The sequence below is a fragment of the Pseudopipra pipra genome, chromosome 22 (assembly GCF_036250125.1).
Source record: "Pseudopipra pipra isolate bDixPip1 chromosome 22, bDixPip1.hap1, whole genome shotgun sequence".
Lineage (NCBI taxonomy): Eukaryota > Metazoa > Chordata > Aves > Passeriformes > Pipridae > Pseudopipra > Pseudopipra pipra.
Window position 1 is genome coordinate 541339 of NC_087570.1, and position 18423 is coordinate 559761.

The window sequence follows — 18423 nt, forward strand, 5'->3', positions numbered from 1 at the left end:
GCGTGGCGGGGGCGGTGCCGGGCGCGGCGGGGCGGTGCCGGGCGCGGCGGTGCCGCAGCGCTGCTGCGGGCGGGGCGCCGGTGCCGCCATGTCGGAGCCGGGGGCCGCGGGCCCGGGCCCGGCCGCCATCCAGGTCTCCAGGTAGGGCCCCTCCGCGGCCGGGAGCCCGGGGAGGGCTGGGCAAGGGGGCGGGCGCCGGCCTGCAACTGGGATGCAGCCTGCGGTGCTGCCCGCGCCGGTCACGCTACGAGCGACACCGGCCGCGGGCAGACGCGCTCCGTGCTGCAGGGGGTGTGAGCGGGCAGGGCAGCCGCGCTTCTCCCGCCCGTGTCCCCGCGGCTCCCGGGCACGGCCGCCCTGAGGGCAGCTGCCCCGGCATCCCCCGCTCCCCTCGCCGGGCCGTTTCTCGCCGTTGGCAGAAGCCGCCGCCGCTGCCGGGAGGCCGCCGGGAGCGGCGGCACGTGCCCGGCCCGGCCTGTGCCGCAGCGGGGCCCGGCGGGGCGCGGCCCCGAGGGCTGCCGGCTACCCTGGCAGAGGAGCGCTGTCTCCTTCCGCTCCTCCGGTAATTCGGAGCGGTTTTCACCGCCGCTCACAGGGAGCCGCGTGCGGGCAGCCATGGCCCGGCAGCTCAGCCAGTGGGCCATGGGATCCCTCCGGGCAGCCGCACCGGGACCAGGCTGGGGGTTCAAGCTCCCATGTCCTTCCCCTGGCAGGATTATGCGCCCAGACGATGCCAACATCGCTGGGAATGTCCACGGGGGAACCATCCTGAAGATGATTGAGGAGGCGGGAGCCATCATCAGTACCCGTCACTGCAACTCCCAGGCCGGAGTAAGTAGGAGCCAGAGTGCCCTCCGGGCTCAGGCAGCGACTCTCGACATCCTGCTGCATATCAGGATTCATCCTGGCAGCAGCGGTCCCGCACTGGGAGTGCTTGCTCCTGCGTGCACACCGCTGGTGGCTCGCTGCTGCCAGCCCCCACCTCCCCCAGTAGCTGGAAGCATCCCGCTGAAATTGTGGTTTATGAGCAGAAACTTTTGCCCTGCTATTAATGTTTTAACTCCCTCGAAGGGCGCGGTCGGGGCACTGGTTACAGATGGGGAAGGAAGTGCAGCCAGTGGCTGATAAAGTGGAGGTTAAAGTGCTGGAGCTACTTCCAGCACAGCTGGCCCCGGGGAGCTGCTGGCTGCGGTCCCACGTGGTGTGGCCGTGGTCACTACCCCAGCTGTCTCACTGTCCCCAGGAGCCCTGCGTGGCTGCACTGGCACGGGTGGAGCGGACAGACTTTCTCTCACCAATGTGCATCGGCGAGGTGGCCAATGTCAGTGCCGAGATCACCTACACCTCCCGGCACTCCGTGGAGGTCCAGGTCAACGTCATGTCTGAAAACATTTTAACAGGTGGGTGGCTGCCTGTGGCTGTGTCCCAAAACTCCAGGAATAATGGTGATAAGTCAAGAGCTTACAGTGGTGATCCCGTCCTTCACTCCATCACTGGCAGCACTGGGCAGAGGGGAGGTCTTACCTTTTTATTGAGAGTGCTGGGGGTGTGGGGAGAGCTGGCACTGGGAAGGGAAGCCAAGCAGTCTCCCTGGGGATTACGGCTCCATTGATCTTTTTTAGTGAAGAATGGCAATATCTGCTCGTAGCTCCTCCTCCCTGATTTGCTGCCCATTTGGCCTGAAAAGGGCCCTTTTGCTGCTGTTGCTGTGGCAACTAGCTCCACTTGCCAGGATGCCTTTCCAAAAGTGCATTGTCACATCTGCTGTGAGCCAAAGCCCGCCAGAAGCCAGCAGGGCGAGGGGCCACTGGTGCTGGTGGCATCGCTGGTGTGTGGCCACCCCGAGATCAGCGGCAGACACAGCACTGCTGGCCATGGCACTGTCACCCTCTGCCCCCTTCTCCTCCAGGGGCAAAGAAGTTGACAAACAAGGCGACGTTGTGGTATGTGCCTCTGTCCCTGAAGAACGTGAATAAGGTCCTTGAGGTTCCCCCTATCCAGGTAGGACAGCTCACTTTGGTCCCCCAAAACTGGAACTTGGCCTCTCTGGGGAATGGCGCTAACCTAGCCCTGTCGGCACCCTTGGCTGTGCTGGTGGCTTTGCTGCCCTGTTCTTACCAGGTTTCCCTTCCAGTACACGAGAAAGGAGCAGGAGGACGAGGGGAAGAAGCGTTATGAGGAGCAAAAGCTGGATCGGCTGGAAACTAAGCAGAGAAACGGCGACGTGATCTTCCCCATCATCAACCCAGGTAACTCGGGCCGTGTGTGGTCAGTGCAAATGTCCCAGCAGTACTGGGAGGCCAAACTGATCCCCAAGGCAACTCCAGCCATCCCCAGAGCCCCATAGCTCTGTGTGTGTGTTCTGAAACACCATGCCAGGGATGGGGATGGGTTTTGGAGCCCACAGTGTGTGAGGAGAGGGAGAGCCGGGTGGACAGCTGTGATGCCACATGGGGGCTGGCGGGTGGGATGCTCTCTTCAAAAACCCTGTTTCTGTACCACTCCTTGTATCCCTTGTGCACTCCTGGGCAGCTGGAGCTGGTTTTGCTCAGCAGGGGGTAAATGCAAGCGTTGGGCAAGCGTGGCTTCTAGGCCCGGCCGTGGTCCTTGGGCAGAGGCAGAGAGGTGGCACACAGGGAATGTTGGGGGGATGATGGGGGATGAAAGTTGCTCAAATGCTTTTTTCCCCTCTATCCTCCCTGCTCACAGACAGGCAGACAAAAGGTAAGGCTCGGTGGGTCCTGCTGTGTGGGTGCCCACCCTAAGCGGTCGGGGGCTTGGCTGGTTTTCCCTGCTTTGAGCTCCTTCAGCATCTCCCATTAGATGGAAAAGGCAGAGGATTTCCTCTGCTGGCAGTCAGAGGGTGCGAATTCTGGTGCCTTGAGGTGGTGGTGGGACAGGGGTTACAGCATGTGCCAGGGCTGGGAGCGTGGGGGCCGAGGTCTTCCCACCAAAGGGAAAGCAGAGGCTCTGTGCAGCAGGGTCAGGGAGGTTCAGCTGAGGAGGAAGTAGTACAGCCATGTGCCCCAGTTCAATCCCATTTGCTTTCATGCTCTTGAAAAGAAACAAATGAGCTGAGCTAGAATAAAATGGATAGGTGGGGATTAGAGGGAGGCAGCAGTCAGAGACAGCCTCTGGTTTGAACACAGTTCAGCTTTGCACAAGCCAGCCCCACGTTTTCTTCCTTTGGACGACTTAAGGCAGGGGTGTACAGTGGCGTACGGGTGCCAGCCGAGCAGCTCTGACCCCGCTTTGCTCTCTAACCAGAGCCACACACCGTTGGCTACAGCCAGTCCAGCCTGATCCACCTGGTGGGCCCATCAGACTGCACACTGCTGGGCTTCGTGCACGGAGGTGAGTGAGCACTGCCCTGTGCAGCACTCGGCAGCAGCTCTGGGTGGCTTTTCCCCAGAGCAGAGTTGCTTCAGCTGAGACAAAAGCTTTGTTTCTGTGCCCCCAAAACTGACATGCTCGAACTGTAAATCCTACAGTTCTGTCATAGTCTCTGAGATCGCAAATCCCAGAGTATAAACACCCAGCATACAATGAGTGCAATTAGCTGGAGTCATTTCCTCTTGGCTGGCAGTGTCTGTTGCTGCCGGGCTGGCATGTGCGGTGTGAGCCAGGGGAGGGGCGAGTTTGCCAAGGGCTGGGACAACACATATCTAACCATGTCCATAAAAACAAAACCAGCGTGGCTCAGAGCTCCTTCCAGTCTTCAGGCCAGGTCTGTGAGGATGTTGCCCTGGTGTTGACTGGAGTCCTTGTGCTGGTACTGGATTTTCCTGAAGCTGGGACTCAGTCTCTGGTCTGACTCCTCAGCATAGCTTTGGCCGTGCAAAGGCCTTACTGACCTATGTGTGGTTTTTCCCAAATCCCACCAGCTTCCCTGAGACAGGACCCTCTGCTTCCTCTCCCAGGTGTCACCATGAAGCTCATGGATGAGGTTGCTGGGATTGTGGCTGCCCGCCACTGCAAGACCAACATCGTCACCGCCTCGGTGGATGCCATCAACTTCCATGAGAAGATCAAAAAAGGTACCGAGGGTGGTGGCAGGCACCCATGGTGCCATGTCCTGGCTCCCTTGTGTGTGTGCTCGGGATACACTGGCAGAGAAATTTAGTCCCTGTTAGATTTGTCCTGTGACAAGAAGCTCTGCTTAAGACACAGCTTAAGCATAAAACATGCAGGACCTCTTGCTCCCCTCACTGGCCCCTCTCTGCTTCGCAGGCTGTGTCATCACCATCTCGGGGCGCATGACCTTCACAAGCAATAAATCCATGGAAATTGAAGTCTTTGTGGATGCCGACCCGTTTGTGGACGAGCCTCGGGAGCGGTACCGTGCCGTCAGCGCCTTCTTCACCTATGTGTCCCTGAGCAAGGAGGGGAAGCCCCTGCCTGTCCCACAGCTGCTGGTAAGAGCTCTGCCTCCAGGCTGGAGCCAACGGGGCCAGCACCTCTTCTGCTTCTCTCAGGGCAGAGCCCAGCTGGCTTTTTTTCCAACAAATCCTCTTCCCTTGAATTATTCAGCAGAAAAATATGAGTACAAAGGAGACTTTTCAGAGCAGGCTGCAGGGTTTCTTTTTGTTTGTTTGTTTGTTTATTTCTTTTGAATGTTGCCAATGTGGAGGTTGGGGGTTTTCTCCTTTCTCATGGTTGAGGACAGGCTGTGTGCAGGCCCTGGAGCAGGGGACTGTGAGCAGCGATGGAGGCCCCCATGTTCCCTGTCCCTGCTCCCCATGATGTCCCCACTCCCACCCTCCTGCCTATTTTTAGCTCCCCTGATCCTGGCAGGGCTTTGATGCGTTGCTGCCGTCTGAGGGTGTTTTTTGGTTAATATTTGATGTGGCGCAGGTCTTCTGCTCTGTGCAGGAGCATACTGGCTGTCGTGGCGTGTTTCAGGGAGGGCAGCTTTCCCCTCATTTCCATGGGGGATGGCACATTTCCCTCCTGTAAGCACTTGCAGCACTGACACTGGGGTTTCGCTTTCTCTCTGTGGCTGCAGACAGAGACGGAGGATGAGAAGCGGCGCTTTGAGGAAGGGAAGGGCAGGTACCTGCAGACCAAAGCCAAGCGGCAGGCGCAGATGCAGCAGGCTGCCCAGCAGTGACCTGCCCTCCACTCTTGCTGCCAGCGCCTGCTGAACTCCAGGTTGTTCCCGTTTGTGTTGTGTCTGGTCTGTGCCTCCACTCGCCCCTGCCGCCGCTGGCACCGCTGCTTCGCTGCTGGTGGGCTCAGCACTGCACACCTCGTGCTTCAGGTGGCACTGAGAGCCCCTGGGAGCCCACCCAGGCGCTTGCCATCTGCCTCCGGAGCTGTTGTCACTGTTTGACTCCCCATGCCAGAGTGGGATGGAGGCATGCGGCGGCTCGGGGGGCGTGTGGGGCTGCGAGTCCTTGTGCTGCCATGTTCAACTCGCTGGTTTGTCCTACCATGCACACCAAAGCTTTCGCAAGTGCGGCGCTGGGACCGCACTGAATGTCTGTGACATCTCTAAGTAGTTCTCTGTGCACATCTAAGTTATTTAAGGAACCCTGTGGCATTAATAAAGTCTGTTTCATTGACTGGAATAAAAGGCTGACACTTTTATTTCAAACAATTATGCTTTTCCCCACTCCCGCCTCCCCAGGATTCACCCACGGCCCCAAGTGGTGCAGTGTGCCCCCGCCCTGGGTTTTAAGGAAGTGTGGCTCTTTTAACGGGACTGCGCAGTTCCTGCCGGGATGGGTGTCCCGGTTTGGGCTATTAAACAACAAACTATCAGAAAGGAGGTTATAGTAAGGTGAGGGCCGATCTGTTCTGCCGTGCCTGCAGTGAGGCCTGGAGGACATGGCCTTAAGCTGAGACAGGGAGGTGCAGATCAGATATCAGACAATGTTCTCCCTGTTCGGGCACTGGAAGGGGCTGCCCAGGGCGGTGGTGGTCACCATCCCCGGCAGTGTCCAGACCCGCCCAGGCCCGGCGCAGGGCCGTTCCCCGCTGTGGGGCCGCGGTGCCGGTGCCGGGGGCGGCGAGACCGGACGGTCCCACCGCTGTCCCCGCCCACGCCCGCCGCGCAACTCTCGCGAGAGCGGCGTCGCTGCAGGGCCGCGGCGGCGGGACTGGGGCGGAGCTCTCGCGAGAGCGGCGCGGTGGTTTCCCGGGCGACGCGGGCGGGGCGGGGCCGCCATAATGGCGGCGGCGGCAGCGCGGCGGGGCCGGCTGGGCCGGGAGGGCCGCGCCAGCCTCGGCTCCTTCCTGCTCGGCGCCTCGGTGGCGGCGCTGCCGCTGCTGCTCGGCTCGTCCCCCGCCCTACTGGCCGCCCCTGGCCTCCGCGGCCGCCTGGCACTCGCCTTGCACGTGGCCGGCGTGAACGCGGCGCTGCTGCTGCTCTACCCGCGGCCGCTCTACAAGGTGCGGGGACGGCCCGGGGGAGCGGGGCGGGGGGCGGCCGCGGAGGGGCCGGTGCTGGTCCCGGTGCCGGGGGGCGGCGATCGGGAGCCACCGGGCCCGGGGAGCGGCGGCGGCAGCGCGTTCTCCCCTTCCTGTGCTTGCAGATCGCCGTCCGGGCCTGTTTCCTGGGCTTTGCCTTCGGCTGCGGGGTGCTGCTGAGCGCCGGCCGCTCCGCCTGGCGCCACTTCGGATGGTAAGGGCCGGGCCGGGCCGGGCCGGGCAGACGCGCTGCCTGGCCCTGCCAAACCTGTCCTCCCTCCCTCCCGCCGCAGGTACATGTGCTCCCTCTCCCTCTTCCACTACTCGGAGTACCTGGTGACAGCCATCAACAACCCACGCAGCCTCTCACTGGACTCCTTCCTGCTCAACCACAGCTTCGAGTACAATCTGGCTGCCCTGTCCTCCTGGGTGGAGTTCACGCTAGAGAAGCTCCTCTTCCCAGGTCAGCCACCCTGTCCTTCCCTGCCTCTGCCCGGCTGCACGTGTCTTGCCTGTGTCCCACCTGTCCCTTAGCAAAGTGTAGGTGACCCCTGGCTCACTTTCCCGTGCCAGTCCTGGAGCAGCTTTACCATGACCTTAATCCCTCTTTGCTCAAAGCCTCTCGAGTTGGGTCTTGGGGGGCACTGGAGATCTCTCCTTTGCCCTGATATGCCAGGCTAAGGGGTCTTCAGCCCTTTCCTGCCTTACTGGTACAAGAATAACACTTTGAGTACACCTGGGCGTTGTCTTTTGACCAGGTATAAAATCAAACTGGCAAAAACTGTTCCTGTTTGCCCAGTATGGGGCAAATTGGTTGTGTTCTTCTGCTTGTTTTTGTGAGAGGGAAGCTGTTGCCCTTTCTTGTTTCATAACAGCCCCAGCATGCCCTTGGCTGTGCTTTGTGCTGGCTTTGCTCAGCCCCTAAATCCAGGCCCTGCGGGTTAATCCGTGCTGACGCTGCGCTGACGCCGGGCAGGGGGTGCTGGTTTTATCTCTTTGCTGGGTGGCCGCTGCTGCCACAGGTTGTGCTTCAGAGTAGGGGGCAAAGCCCACCCACCGAGCAGCCCCCACGACCCCCACAAGAGCTGTGCAAACCCGCTGTGCCCCTCCCTGTCCACACAGAGCTGAAGCAGATCACCTGGCTGAGCACCGTGGGGCTGCTGATGGTGATCTTCGGGGACTGCCTGAGGAAGGCGGCCATGCTCACAGCCGGCTCCAACTTCAATCACATCGTGCAGAACGAGAAATCCGACACCCACACCCTGGTGACCAGTGGGGTGTACGGGTGGTTCCGGCACCCGTCCTACGTGGGATGGTTTTACTGGAGCATTGGAACACAGGTACCATATCTAACATGGTACACATACCTTCGTGTCGTGACCCAGCTCTCAATGCTGCCTACGCCGTGATGGGTGCAGACAGTGTTCTGCAGAATGGGTGCCCTGGGCACTGATTCTGCTGCCTCCCATGAGCACACAGAGAACCAGGAATCCCTGAGTGACCTGCCTCATGCAGTCTTTGAGAAGATCCCATCGTCTTAATTTTCTCAGTGCAATAAGCAGGAGTGGTGGGGCTGAGGTTTGAGCCAGAACCCCCTTGGAGGCCTGGGATGTGATCTGCTGCTGATCTAAAGCTAGTGTCCAGAGTTTCCTGGATCCCTGTGGCCAAAATGCCTTCTGTGAGCAGTCAAACTCAACCTGGCTTCTGCCAAACACCAGTCCTGTGCCGAAGGGCAAGGAAACTCCCTCTGAGGGTGCCCAGGGCCCCAGCTAGAGGATCAGCTCTGGCCAGCTGTGGTTGAGCTGTAGCTCAGTGCTGCTGTAGCCACGTGTTCTCGTGGCTGGCTGGGAGCTGGCATTGGGTTGTTTCTCTGGAGGGGGATGTAAGGGTGGCACACAGAGCTCTCAAGAGCCAGGGCAGCAGGAGCTGCCTGCTGCCTGCACACTGCTGCCTTCTTTCTGGGGAGAAATTAGTATTTATGAAGTTTCACAAGGGTTGTTGGGAGCTTTTTTTGGAGAGCATTTAGAGCCCATGGCAATGTTACCGGAGTGGGATGAGCTGTGGGGACGGGGCAGCCTCAGGCTCTCGAGGGGACACTCATTAGTGGCCTCTGTTCCAGGTGTTGCTCTGCAATCCCATCTGTGTGGTTGGCTATGCACTGGCATCCTGGCGCTTCTTCAGGGAGCGGATCGAGGAGGAGGAGATCACACTCATTCACTTCTTTGGAGAAGAGTACCTGGAGTACAAAAGGAAGGTGCCATCGGGTCTCCCTTTTATTAAAGGAGTCAAATTGGAACTGTAATGCAGGTGAAAACCAGACTGGCTGAGCAAACGCCCGGCTCCCGCCGTGCCAGGTGCCTGCGTGGCATCAGTGTTGGGACGTGCCTGTTGGTATTTCCCAGCCACCCAGAAGGAGCTGGTGGAGGGCTGTGGCACTGGGCAGCCTGCCGGGATTCTTGCAGATCAGAAGCTCGTTCCTCCTCCTTGAGATCAGCCCTTCATTGCACATTCAGGGATCTTCCAGATAACTTAGCCTGTAGCGACCCTAAAGAGAATGAATTGTCCTGCCTGCAGCAGCTGAATTGTCCTGGAATGCCTCTGGACCAATTCTGCTGGAGAGCAGCACTGCCCTCTGGGCCCCAGGCAGAGGAGGCGCTGGGCAGTAGATTGTTCCTGTTGCATAATTCAATTTTAAAGCTTTCTGACCTCGTGAGCCCAGTGCTGCAGCTTTAATCTCCTTGGGCCCGACTCCTTGACTTGGCACTGGGGTGGCCATGGGAGCAGCCTCCAGCTCTGCCTGCCCTCAGAGCGCTGGCAGTGTGGCACCACTCGGCTCTCTCCAGGCCTTGGCGTCCGCAGGGAGAGATCCAAGCACCGCTGAGCCTGCTCCTTCTCCCTCAGCTGCTGCTGCGGATGCGGAGTCATCGCTGCAGCCGCTGCCTCCCGCCGCCACCTCTGTTCCCTCTTCCCGCTTCCAAATCACGCTGCTTCCTATCCTGCCAGGCCACCTCTGTCCTGCAGAGATCCCAGGATTTTGGGTTGGGAAAGAACCACAGCTGCCAGGCTTGCTAAGGGCTTTAGCACCCGAGATCCTCACCTGCTCTTTTGGGCAAAAGCCAGGATGTTGGGGCAAGTAGGAGATGCTCCTAGGGAAATCTCCAACCAGGAGAAGAGTTGGGCTAGCTAAAACTCTTTTAAATGTGACCATTTTGAAATGGTTCCCACTGAGCTGTGTGGCATAACTTATTCTGTCGTTATATACCAAAGAGGTTCACTGTTTCCTTGAGTTCTGCATTATTCTTCCTCGCTGGAATGGAAATGAGTTGCTTGTCAGTTCACGCCTGGGGCTTGTGGTGTTCCGTGGGGAAGGCACTGCGGTATGGCTCAGGAAGGGGCACTGGTGGGAATGGCTTGGGTTTGGGCTTGGGTTTTCTTTTTTTATAAAAAAAAACAAGAGAAAACATTGCCAACTTCTGTCTGATGATTATTTGAAGGTCTCTCGAGGTGCTGGTGGCATGGAAACTGGAATCCTTACTTTATAATTTCTGGTAGGTTTTCAGAACACTCCATTGTGGCACTGAGGCACGACTTTGTGTGTTCCTGCCTCTGCCCTGCACCAGGGGCTGGTATTTACCCCCCCCCCCCCATAATTTGCAAATGTTGTGGTTTTAGGAGCAGCTGGACACCCCAAGCCAGCAGATCCCTTCTGTCAGTGCCACAGAACCACGCGGACACAAACACTTGTGCCCTTTTTATTTCACTCCAACACACATGAGGGAGAGCACAAAGACAATTAATTTTTCAGAACCAGGTTCCCCTAAGGCTTTTGGATGCACCACAGACATGGGTGCCTGGCCTGTTTCCTGCCCTGGCTCATGGCAGAGGGCGAGAGGAGCTGGTCAGCAGCCCGGGCACGGCTCTGCCCAGTGGCTCTGCCGCGTGCCCAGTGCCGGGCTCTATGGTGCTGGCTCTTTCTGGGCAGTGCTCTCAGCCCCGCTCTTCTGCTGGCCCCTGCAGCAATCTTTGCTTTTCGGGGAGGAGTCTCTGGGGGTGCCATCAGGCACGCAGTCCTCCCCAGGGCTGGCCGGAGCCCCCTCCTTGCTGCTTGGCGAGGCATCCCTGGGGAAGGGAAGGCACCTTGGCAGTGTCAGTGTCTGGGAAAGGGCACAGGGGGAATTTGGCATTTGCTGTCACCTACCTTGGCACTGCTTCACTGTTGTCGCAGATCTTGAGCAGCATCTGGGCCTGTTCCTCCTTGGGCTCCCGGGGCTCCTGCAGCCTGCAGCAGGATGGGTGTGAGCCATGGCTGCGTCCCCCGCTGGCCCTGAAAGCCCCCGCACCCCTCACCTGGGCTCCAGCCGCTCCTTCACCTTGGCAATGGAGCGGACGTAGGGCACGATCTGCTTGGTGATGGTGCTCAGGCAGCTGTTCTCCTGCCTCAGCTGCAGCAGGTCATGGAGCTGGGCTGGGGGTGAGAGAGGTGGGCTGGGGGATGGCGGCTCCCCAGCACTGGCACAGGGTGCTCAGGGAGGGGGAGTGGGGTCACCGGTACCTTCATAGATCTCCTGCTCGTTTGCCACCCGCTGGTAAGTTTCCTCCCAGACCTGGAAGGAGGAGAGGGAGCTGGGCAGTGTGCAGCAGTGTGGCACGGAGGGGCCCTGCTCCACCGGGATGTGCCAGCCGTACCTCCTCGAAGACGCTGCGCATCATCTCCACGGCAGAGTAGTGAGCTGCGATCTGCACGTCCATCTGCAGGGACTTCTGCAGGATCTCACTCATGATCTCTGACTTGATGAGTGAGTGGTGCTTGGTGAGGTCGCGATGCAGCTCCTGCACCTGGTCCTTCAGGCCCTGGATCTCCATCTGCAGCATCTGTGGTGCCAGGGGGCAGGGCCACGTGAGCAGCACTGATCCGGCCCCTCCTGCCCTGCCTCAGCCCACTCCAACCTGCACTCCCTACCCGGTAGGTGTTCTCGTAGTTGCGGCAGTGCTCGGCGAAGGGGGTCTCACGCCCCTCGGCCAGGAGCACCTTGGTGCTGATGTACCGGTGCATCGTCGGCTTCCTCACCATGGGGCTGGTGGACATTTTGTCACTTGAGGGGGGACAGCCGGGCACCATGAGGGTCTTGGAGCATTGGCCACCAGGGAGCCTGCACGGAGAAGTGACAGTGACACGCTGCAGGTGAGCAGTGGCAGCAGAGAGGTGCCAGGGGCCACACCATCAGCTCAGTTCCAGCTCTACCCCACTGCCCCTCAGCCCTGCTAAGCCTGGGGATGTGCCAATGCCCTATGTCCCTTCCCTCGCCCCTATGTCCCTTCCCTAGCCCGAATGCAGGGGCTTAGTCAGAGATGCCTTATGCTGCCCCAAAAATCAGGTTTCTGTGGGCTGCTCTTCCTATCCCTGTGGCTTTGGGACCAGCTGCAGCAGGGAGAAGGCAGGAGCTGAGGTCAGCATGCTCTAGTTTCTAAAGGGCAGGATGCAGCTCGCTCCCTCACCACCGGTATCTCCTGGCCCCTTGGCAGGCATCACTGCTCCTGTGTCCCCTCCATCCCGTGGCCTCCCCGTGCTGCCCACCACCATCGGTCCTACCGTGCAGCGCCGTGCTCCCCCCGCCCGTGCCGGGGCCAGCAGCCCCCAGGAGCTCAGCCGCCCTGCGGCGCCGAGCCCAGCTGGGGCCGAGGAGTGGTCCCCATGGGGCGGCAGTGCCCGTTTGTCCTCTCTGGCCGGGAGGGCCTGGCAGGGCCAGTGCTCCTGTGACATCAACAGGCCTAAATATATCCCGGGCGAGGAACTGCCGGGCACTTCCCTGAAATTCTGATAAAAATAGTGATGGGCAAAGAGGCTGTGGCGCAGCGGGTGGGCCGGCAAGCAGGAGCTGGCCCCAGTGCAGCACCCGTGGAGCAGGGGCACAGCCCTCCAGGGACCGTGGCAGGGGCCAGGCTGGGGAGCAGGGTGAGGCTCCCCAGCTGTCAGCTCTGCTGATGCCCATCCCATTTCCCAGAAGCGTCACTTGAAGCCCTGTTGCCTGTTGTTCATCAGTGCAGCTGTGTCCGTGCTGTCCCCGTGCCACCGCTGAGGTGACAGGCTCAAGGGCAGCAGCAGGGGCAAGCTTGGCATGGGATGCCAAGGGCATTGAGCAGCATGGCGCATGGCAGGGGACACAGTGGCACGTGTGCCCTGGGTATGATCCTAGCACCTCACATGTTCGTGCCAGTGATGCCAGGACCGATGCCGCCGGCACTGCCCACCACGGAGCGGCGGGGGCTGAGCATCAGGAGGGGCTCGAGGCAGCGGGCAAACTCTGCCCGGTACTCGCTGTTGATCTGGGGGCAAGATGGGGTGAGCAGGGCCAGGGCAGAGCCTGCAGCTGGCACTGCCTGCGGGATGCTGCAGGCAGGGACCCACCCTGGGGTGGGTGTCAGGGGTCCTCTACCTTGCTGGTCTGGGCCGGCCGCAGGCGGTGTGGCAGCTTGACAATCCTCTGCAGCCTCTCCATCAGTTGCTGAAAGGCAGTGGTGAGGCACAGTGAGGGGTGCCTGGCATGGTGAGGGGTGCCAAGCACCCTACCCATGAGCTCAAGCACTGCCACAGGGTGCTCTGGCCACCCCAAAGTACTGGCAACACTCACATAGCCCAGGTCCAGGAACTCGGCTTTGTTGGCAGAGCTCAGGAAGGCTGAGCAGGTCACCAGGTGCACCTGTGTATGTGAGCGGGTCTGTCACTGTCCAGCTCTGGGGGTCAGGACATCCCTGCCCGACGCAGGGCCCTACCTGCAGGGTGGGCAGCAGGGAGGCGAGGTGTGCAAGCTGCTCCTTGAATGCCTTCTCCTTCTCCTCATGCTGGCTGCAGCAGAGCGGGGCATGGCACAGCTTTCCATGGCACCTGGGAGCCATGTGGCCCCCCCAGGCACCCCAACACACCCCGGGAAGGGGAGACACCCTGGGAGGGGGCTCAGCCTGTGGTTCCTCACCTCTGCACAGCTTTCAGAAGCGTCTTCTTCCTCTCGGAGAGCTGCTCCTGCAAACAGCACAGCCACCGTGGGTCCTGCAGCCACCCCAGTCCCCTCAGCTCTGCCGTGCCCACAGGTTGGGCACCCGTGGGCGCAGGGCACCATGTGCTGCCTCACACCTGCATGCGGCCGAAGAGGGAGTTGATGGCCGCCTCCTCCTCGCTGGCACTGTTGCGAACCTCCTCGATCATGGCCTTGAGCAGGACGATGGCCTCGCGTGTGGAGGTCTGCAGCTCCTTCACTGCCTGCCTGGGGCGGCGGGGCGGCTGCAGCGTGGGGGACAGCACCGCTGCCCTCACCGCCCCCCGCGCCCCCCGGTCCTGCCCACCATCACCGCCTGGTCCAGCCGCTGGCAGCCCTGCATGTACGCTGTCTCGATGTCGATGCAGTGTGCCCGGCTCTCCCTGCAGGCACGGGCATCAGGGCATGTGGGACAGGGTGGGACGGGGCACAGGGTGGGCACGGGACCAGGGCCACTCACCCCTGCATATCCCTGAAGCAGTTGATGCAGAGCATGGACTTCTTCTCGGTGGAGAACATGATGTAGGGCTCCTCGTGCAGCGCTGCAGGGGACAGGGAACATGGTGCAGCCTGGCACGGCACGGTGCTGCACAGCACGGTGCAGGGCGGCCTGGCACGGCACTCACGGCACTTCTTGTGGATGTCTTTGGTGCGCTTGGAGAGGGACACGATCTCGTGGCGGGCAAACATCCTGGCATGGTGGGTCTCCTCACGGCACGGGGTACACAGGGGCTGCCCGCAGGTGTTGCAGAAGTACATGGTGTCCAGCTCCTGTGTGAGGGGACACAGCTGGTGGTGGGCATGGCCACGGTGGGGGCCCTCTGTCCCCCCCCGCCTGCCCACCCCACTGCCCTCACCGCCTTGGCGCAGCGCCGGTCGCAGTTGGCACACTGCACGTCCTCCTCGCTGTCGGCCGAGCTGTCCACCAGGAACTGCAGCAGCCGGTCCACGGGGGGCAGTCCTGTGCCCCCCCTCACCACCGAGGGGTGCCTGTGGGGACAGGAGGGGCACAGGGATGGAGACACTCACCCGGGGCCGGCAGGGCAGCTTTGGGGAGCAGGGGGGCCGTCCCTCACCCGCAGAGCGGGCAGCGCAGGCGGCCGTCGCTGGCACGGCCCCGCAGGCAGCTGGCACAGAAGTTGTGGTAGCAGTCGAGCAGGCAGGGGTGCTGGTAGGGCTCGTGGCACAGCAGGCACACCAGCGGGTGGCAGTTGGCCTTCTCCAGCTCCGAGCAGCTCCCCAGCGGGGAGAAAATGCCGCCTGCCATCTGCGGGACAGAGAGCAGAGCCCTGCGCCCGGGGGGCCCCGCGTGGCACCGCTTTGCACAAGCACCGTGGCTGCCACGGAAAGGACGAGTCCTGCCCCGGGAGCTGCCGCCTATTTTTAGGTTATGAGCTGCATGGCACGAGGCTGCCCCAAACACGCCCCTTCCCCCCGCACCGCGGGGCTGCAGGGTTGGGTGGGATGGTCCCTACAGTGCGGCATCCCCCAGGGTGGGTGTCCTCAGAGCAGAAGCATCCCCTGGGTCCCCTGCACTGGAGCATTCCCTGCAGCGGAGCATCCTCCAGGACAGGGGTAGGGGATCCTCCAGGACTGAGTGTCTCCCCGGAGGGAGCATTCCCTGCAACGGTGTGTCCCCTGCCCTGGGATGTCCGCTCCGATGGTAGTGAGGGCAGCCAGGTGCCCCACACGCTGGAGTCCCCGTCCCCGGGGCGCTCTGGCCAGGTGAAGGTGTTACCTGTCCCCGTCTGTGGGCCGGGGGATCCGAGCCGTGCCGCTGCTCCCCTTGTGCCGGCAGGAATGAGAGCGATGCCGGGCCCGGCCGACCCCGTGACGTGGGGCCCCCTGGCACTGCCGGGCGGCGGCCACGCCACGACCCAAAAATAGCCCCGCGCGGGGCCCCGTGTCAGGGACGGCCCCCGGGGTGTGGGGGCACGGAACCACTCAGGCTGCGGGGACATGGGCATCCGCGTGGCCTGGGGATGGACCCCAGGAGGTGAGGGGGCACCTGAGGAGCGGGGGGTCACCCCCCGGACATCAGAGCACCCCTGGGGTGCGGGGGGTCACCCCGTGTCCGGCACAGCCCCCGGGTGCGGGGGGGTCACCCCGTGTCCGACACAGCCCCCGGGTGCGGGGGGGGTCACCCCGTGTCCGGCACAGCCCCCGGGTGCGGGGGGGGTCACCCCGTGTCCGGCACAGCCCCCGGGTGCGGGGGGGTCACCCCGTGTCCGGCACAGCCCCCGGGTGCGGGGGGGTCACCCCGTGTCCGACACAGCCCCCCCGGGCCGCTCCCCCCTCCCTGGCCCCGCCCGCGCTCGCCATCAGGCCCCGCCCCTCGCCTCGTACCCGCCTCCTCGCTTTGGCCCCGCCCCCGCCCCGCCCCTCCCGCGGGCACTGCCCCGCCAGGCAGCACTGTCCGCTCGCGGGCGCCGTGCGCGGGAGGGGCCGGAAGCGATCGACGCCCTCGGCGCTCGGCTGGGCCGGCCCGAGCGCTGTTGTGCGCAGGCGCGGGGCGCGCTCTCCCTTTTTGCCCCGCGCGGAGCCAACATGGCGCCCGCGGTGAGTCCGCGCGGGACCTGGACCGGACCGGCCCCCCCCGGCACCGCCCGCGCCGCCCCCGCCGCCGCCGGGACACCCCTCCGCCCCGCGCCCAGCCCCCGCCGCTCCCCTCGGCCCCCGCCCGCCCCGGCCCCGCCGCCTGCCCCGGTCCCGCTCTCCTCCGCGTGGGGCCGGGCTCGGCCCCGCGCCTCCCCCGGCCCCGCACGCCGAGCACCGTCCATGAGGATCGGGGGGGGGTGGGCGGCGGGCGAGCCCCATCCGCACTCTGCTGTCCCCGGCCTCCATCCGGGCCCGGGCCTTTCCCTCTCCCTCAGCCTGGAGCTCCTCCTGGCCCCTCCCCGCCGCCCGGGGCCGGTCCCCTATGGCTCTCCCTCTCCTTCTCCTTCTCCCTTTCCCTCTCCCCGTTCTTCTGTCTCATTCTCTCTTCCCCCTGCAGCAGAAGAAGCCCGTGGCGAAAGGTGGCAAGAAGAAGAAGCAGGTGCTGAAGTTCACGCTGGACTGCACGCACCCTGTTGAGGATGGCATCATGGATGCCGCTAACTTCGTGAGTGCGGGGTCTCCCGGGGCGCTGTGACGGCCCCGCGGTGCATTCCCGGGGCGATGCTCCCATCCCAGCAGCCACCCGGCCCTTCCCTGTGCCCCTGGGGGTGCCCCGACGGCAGAGGGGTGGGGGATGCTGGGGTTGGGACGCTTCGTGGTTAAAGCAGGGATGCTGTCCCTGCCCATGGACAGTGTGTCCCTGTCTATCGCTCTTGGCGAGTTCCCGTCACACTGGTAGAGCAGCCAGGCCAGGGGTGCTGCATTTTGGAGCTCAGGAACCTGTGCCCATCCAAACCATCCATCTCCAGGGTGGGTCTGAGTGGGCTGGGGGTGGGGGTACTCGGAGGAGGCTGATGCCATGTCCTGGCTGTCCCCTCGGAGAGCAGGAACGTCCCCACTGCTGGTCTGACGTGTTCAGGCCTGAGCACCTCACCCGGGAGTGGCTCTGATGGGGGCCGGATCAGCTGCAGAAGGCGCTGGCTCAGAGCTTCCCAGGCTGAGGAAGGGGCTCTGTCCTGCTCCCCTGGGATATGGGGGCACTGCTGTCCCTTCCCCAGCTTGGGAGGGCCAGGCAGAGGCCAGCCAGGGCGCTGTGTCCGGCGGGAGCTGCAGCCCCGGCTCAGGTGACGTTCCTCTCGCAGGAGCAGTTCCTGCAGGAGCGGATCAAGGTGAACGGCAAAGCGGGGAACCTGGGCGGGGGCGTGGTGACCATCGAGAGGAGCAAGAGCAAGATCACGGTCACGTCGGAGGTGCCGTTCTCCAAGAGGTAAAGGGGGGCAGCCCCAGGTCCCACCGGGCCGGTCGGGCAGTGTGGGGGGTGCTCTGGGGGGCAGGAGGGGCTGGCAGGGAGGGATGTCTCGGAGCAGGAGTCGTGCCTGGCACTTGCTGTGTGGCAAGTGGTGTTTAAGAGGGGGATGTGGTTGATATTCCTGCTGCGAAGGCTGTTGGTGTTGGGCAGTGGGGAGGCACTTGCAGCCATAAGGTGCTGACTGTGGAGTTCTGGGGCATCCACAGCCAAGCCCTTCCACTCTCGGATCGTTCTGCTGGTCCTGTGGGGCTCCAGCCCTTTGCCTGCTCCTCCTGGCTGCCTGCCCTTGGGCCGGCACCGGCAGACTGGGGCTGTGCCGTGGCAGGGGTGGCTCAAGGGGGTCAGAAGGGTGGGAAGAGCAGAGCCCAGTGGGTTGGGGGGTGCCCTGCTCTGTAGGCACCTGTGCTTCTTCCAGCGCTGTTGCTCCATGTGGGTGCCACACGCAGCACATTCTGGCAGCAGGTATCCACCATCCCCTGTGCCACGTGGGGATACAGGGCTGGGGTTGCAGCCTCAGCAGGCGAGGGTGGGAATGATCTCCCAGGATCCATGTCATGGCATCGTGATGTGGTTCCCCTGGTTATGATGTTTCCTGGCAGGAACTTTGCCAGGAGGTGCCTGGTGGGACATGTTAGTCTGCTGGAGGTGGCAATCCATGGGATTGGGGATTTATTTGCCAAAATGCCATGGGGGACCCACGGTCAGCTGTGCATCTCCTGCAGGTACCTGAAGTACCTGACCAAGAAGTACCTGAAGAAGAACAACCTGCGGGACTGGCTGCGTGTGGTGGCCAACAGCAAGGAGAGCTATGAGCTGCGCTACTTCCAGATCAACCAGGACGAGGAAGAGGAGGAGGAGGAGGATTGAGCCCTGCTGCCGACAGCCATTTTGTACAGTTTTGCTTTTCTGGAATAAACAGCGGCAGAGTTGTTCATACCCCGCGCTCAGTGGCGGCTGCGGGCCCGGGGGGTGGTTTTGGGGGGATTTGAGATTTTTCGGGGAGCGGGGGGGGGGCGTGGCCAGTGGCGGGGCGGGGCTGGGGGCGTGTCCCGCCGCAGGGGGCGGGGCCGGCTC

General features: G+C 62.6%; 4 protein-coding genes across 13 annotated transcripts; 3 read left to right on the plus strand and 1 right to left on the minus strand.

Moving 5' to 3' along the window:
* The first annotated feature begins 20 nt into the window (after positions 1–20).
* ACOT7 (acyl-CoA thioesterase 7) lies at positions 21–5575 on the plus strand. 4 transcript variants are annotated; one of them, XM_064678314.1, is made up of 10 exons: positions 21–141; positions 714–831; positions 1244–1400; positions 1910–2001; positions 2135–2249; positions 2710–2724; positions 3268–3354; positions 3921–4037; positions 4231–4415; positions 5006–5575. In XM_064678314.1, exons 1-10 carry the CDS (start codon positions 89–91, stop codon positions 5108–5110), a joined length of 1044 nt encoding a protein of 347 aa, XP_064534384.1. In that variant the 5' UTR covers positions 21–88; the 3' UTR covers positions 5111–5575. The 4 variants fall into 4 exon arrangements, with proteins under 4 accessions (XP_064534384.1, XP_064534385.1, XP_064534386.1 ...); XM_064678316.1 differs by lacking the exon at positions 21–141 and adding an exon at positions 196–562; XM_064678315.1 differs by lacking the exon at positions 2710–2724.
* Positions 5576–6154: 579 nt separating this feature from the next.
* On the plus strand, positions 6155–9697 carry ICMT (isoprenylcysteine carboxyl methyltransferase). The gene is made up of 5 exons (XM_064678317.1): positions 6155–6393; positions 6537–6625; positions 6705–6874; positions 7534–7751; positions 8531–9697. Exons 1-5 carry the CDS (start codon positions 6172–6174, stop codon positions 8711–8713), a joined length of 882 nt encoding a protein of 293 aa, XP_064534387.1. The 5' UTR covers positions 6155–6171; the 3' UTR covers positions 8714–9697.
* On the minus strand, positions 8662–15569 carry RNF207 (ring finger protein 207). Of its 6 annotated transcripts, none has more exons than XM_064678306.1 (18): positions 15181–15569; positions 14519–14731; positions 14300–14432; positions 14069–14213; positions 13903–13984; positions 13750–13825; positions 13541–13666; positions 13383–13429; positions 13183–13255; positions 13041–13109; positions 12846–12914; positions 12614–12735; positions 11372–11561; positions 11098–11283; positions 10964–11015; positions 10759–10876; positions 10610–10690; positions 10146–10548 (listed from the first exon to the last, which is right to left on the minus strand). In XM_064678306.1, the coding sequence occupies exons 2-18, from the start codon at positions 14707–14709 to the stop codon at positions 10368–10370; spliced, it is 1941 nt and encodes a 646-aa protein (XP_064534376.1). In that variant the 5' UTR covers positions 14710–14731; positions 15181–15569; the 3' UTR covers positions 10146–10367. The 6 variants fall into 6 exon arrangements, with proteins under 6 accessions (XP_064534379.1, XP_064534380.1, XP_064534376.1 ...); XM_064678307.1 differs by having other exon boundaries at positions 14519–14709; positions 15181–15568; XM_064678309.1 differs by lacking the exon at positions 10146–10548 and adding an exon at positions 8662–9426 and having other exon boundaries at positions 14519–15569.
* A 282-nt stretch (positions 15570–15851) lies between these two features.
* Positions 15852–18285, plus strand: RPL22 (ribosomal protein L22). 2 transcript variants are annotated; one of them, XM_064678319.1, is made up of 4 exons: positions 15852–16001; positions 16438–16545; positions 17183–17307; positions 18072–18285. In XM_064678319.1, the coding sequence occupies exons 1-4, from the start codon at positions 15990–15992 to the stop codon at positions 18214–18216; spliced, it is 390 nt and encodes a 129-aa protein (XP_064534389.1). In that variant the 5' UTR covers positions 15852–15989; the 3' UTR covers positions 18217–18285. The 2 variants fall into 2 exon arrangements, with proteins under 2 accessions (XP_064534389.1, XP_064534388.1); XM_064678318.1 differs by having other exon boundaries at positions 15917–16001; positions 16441–16545.
* Positions 18286–18423: the final 138 nt, after the last annotated feature.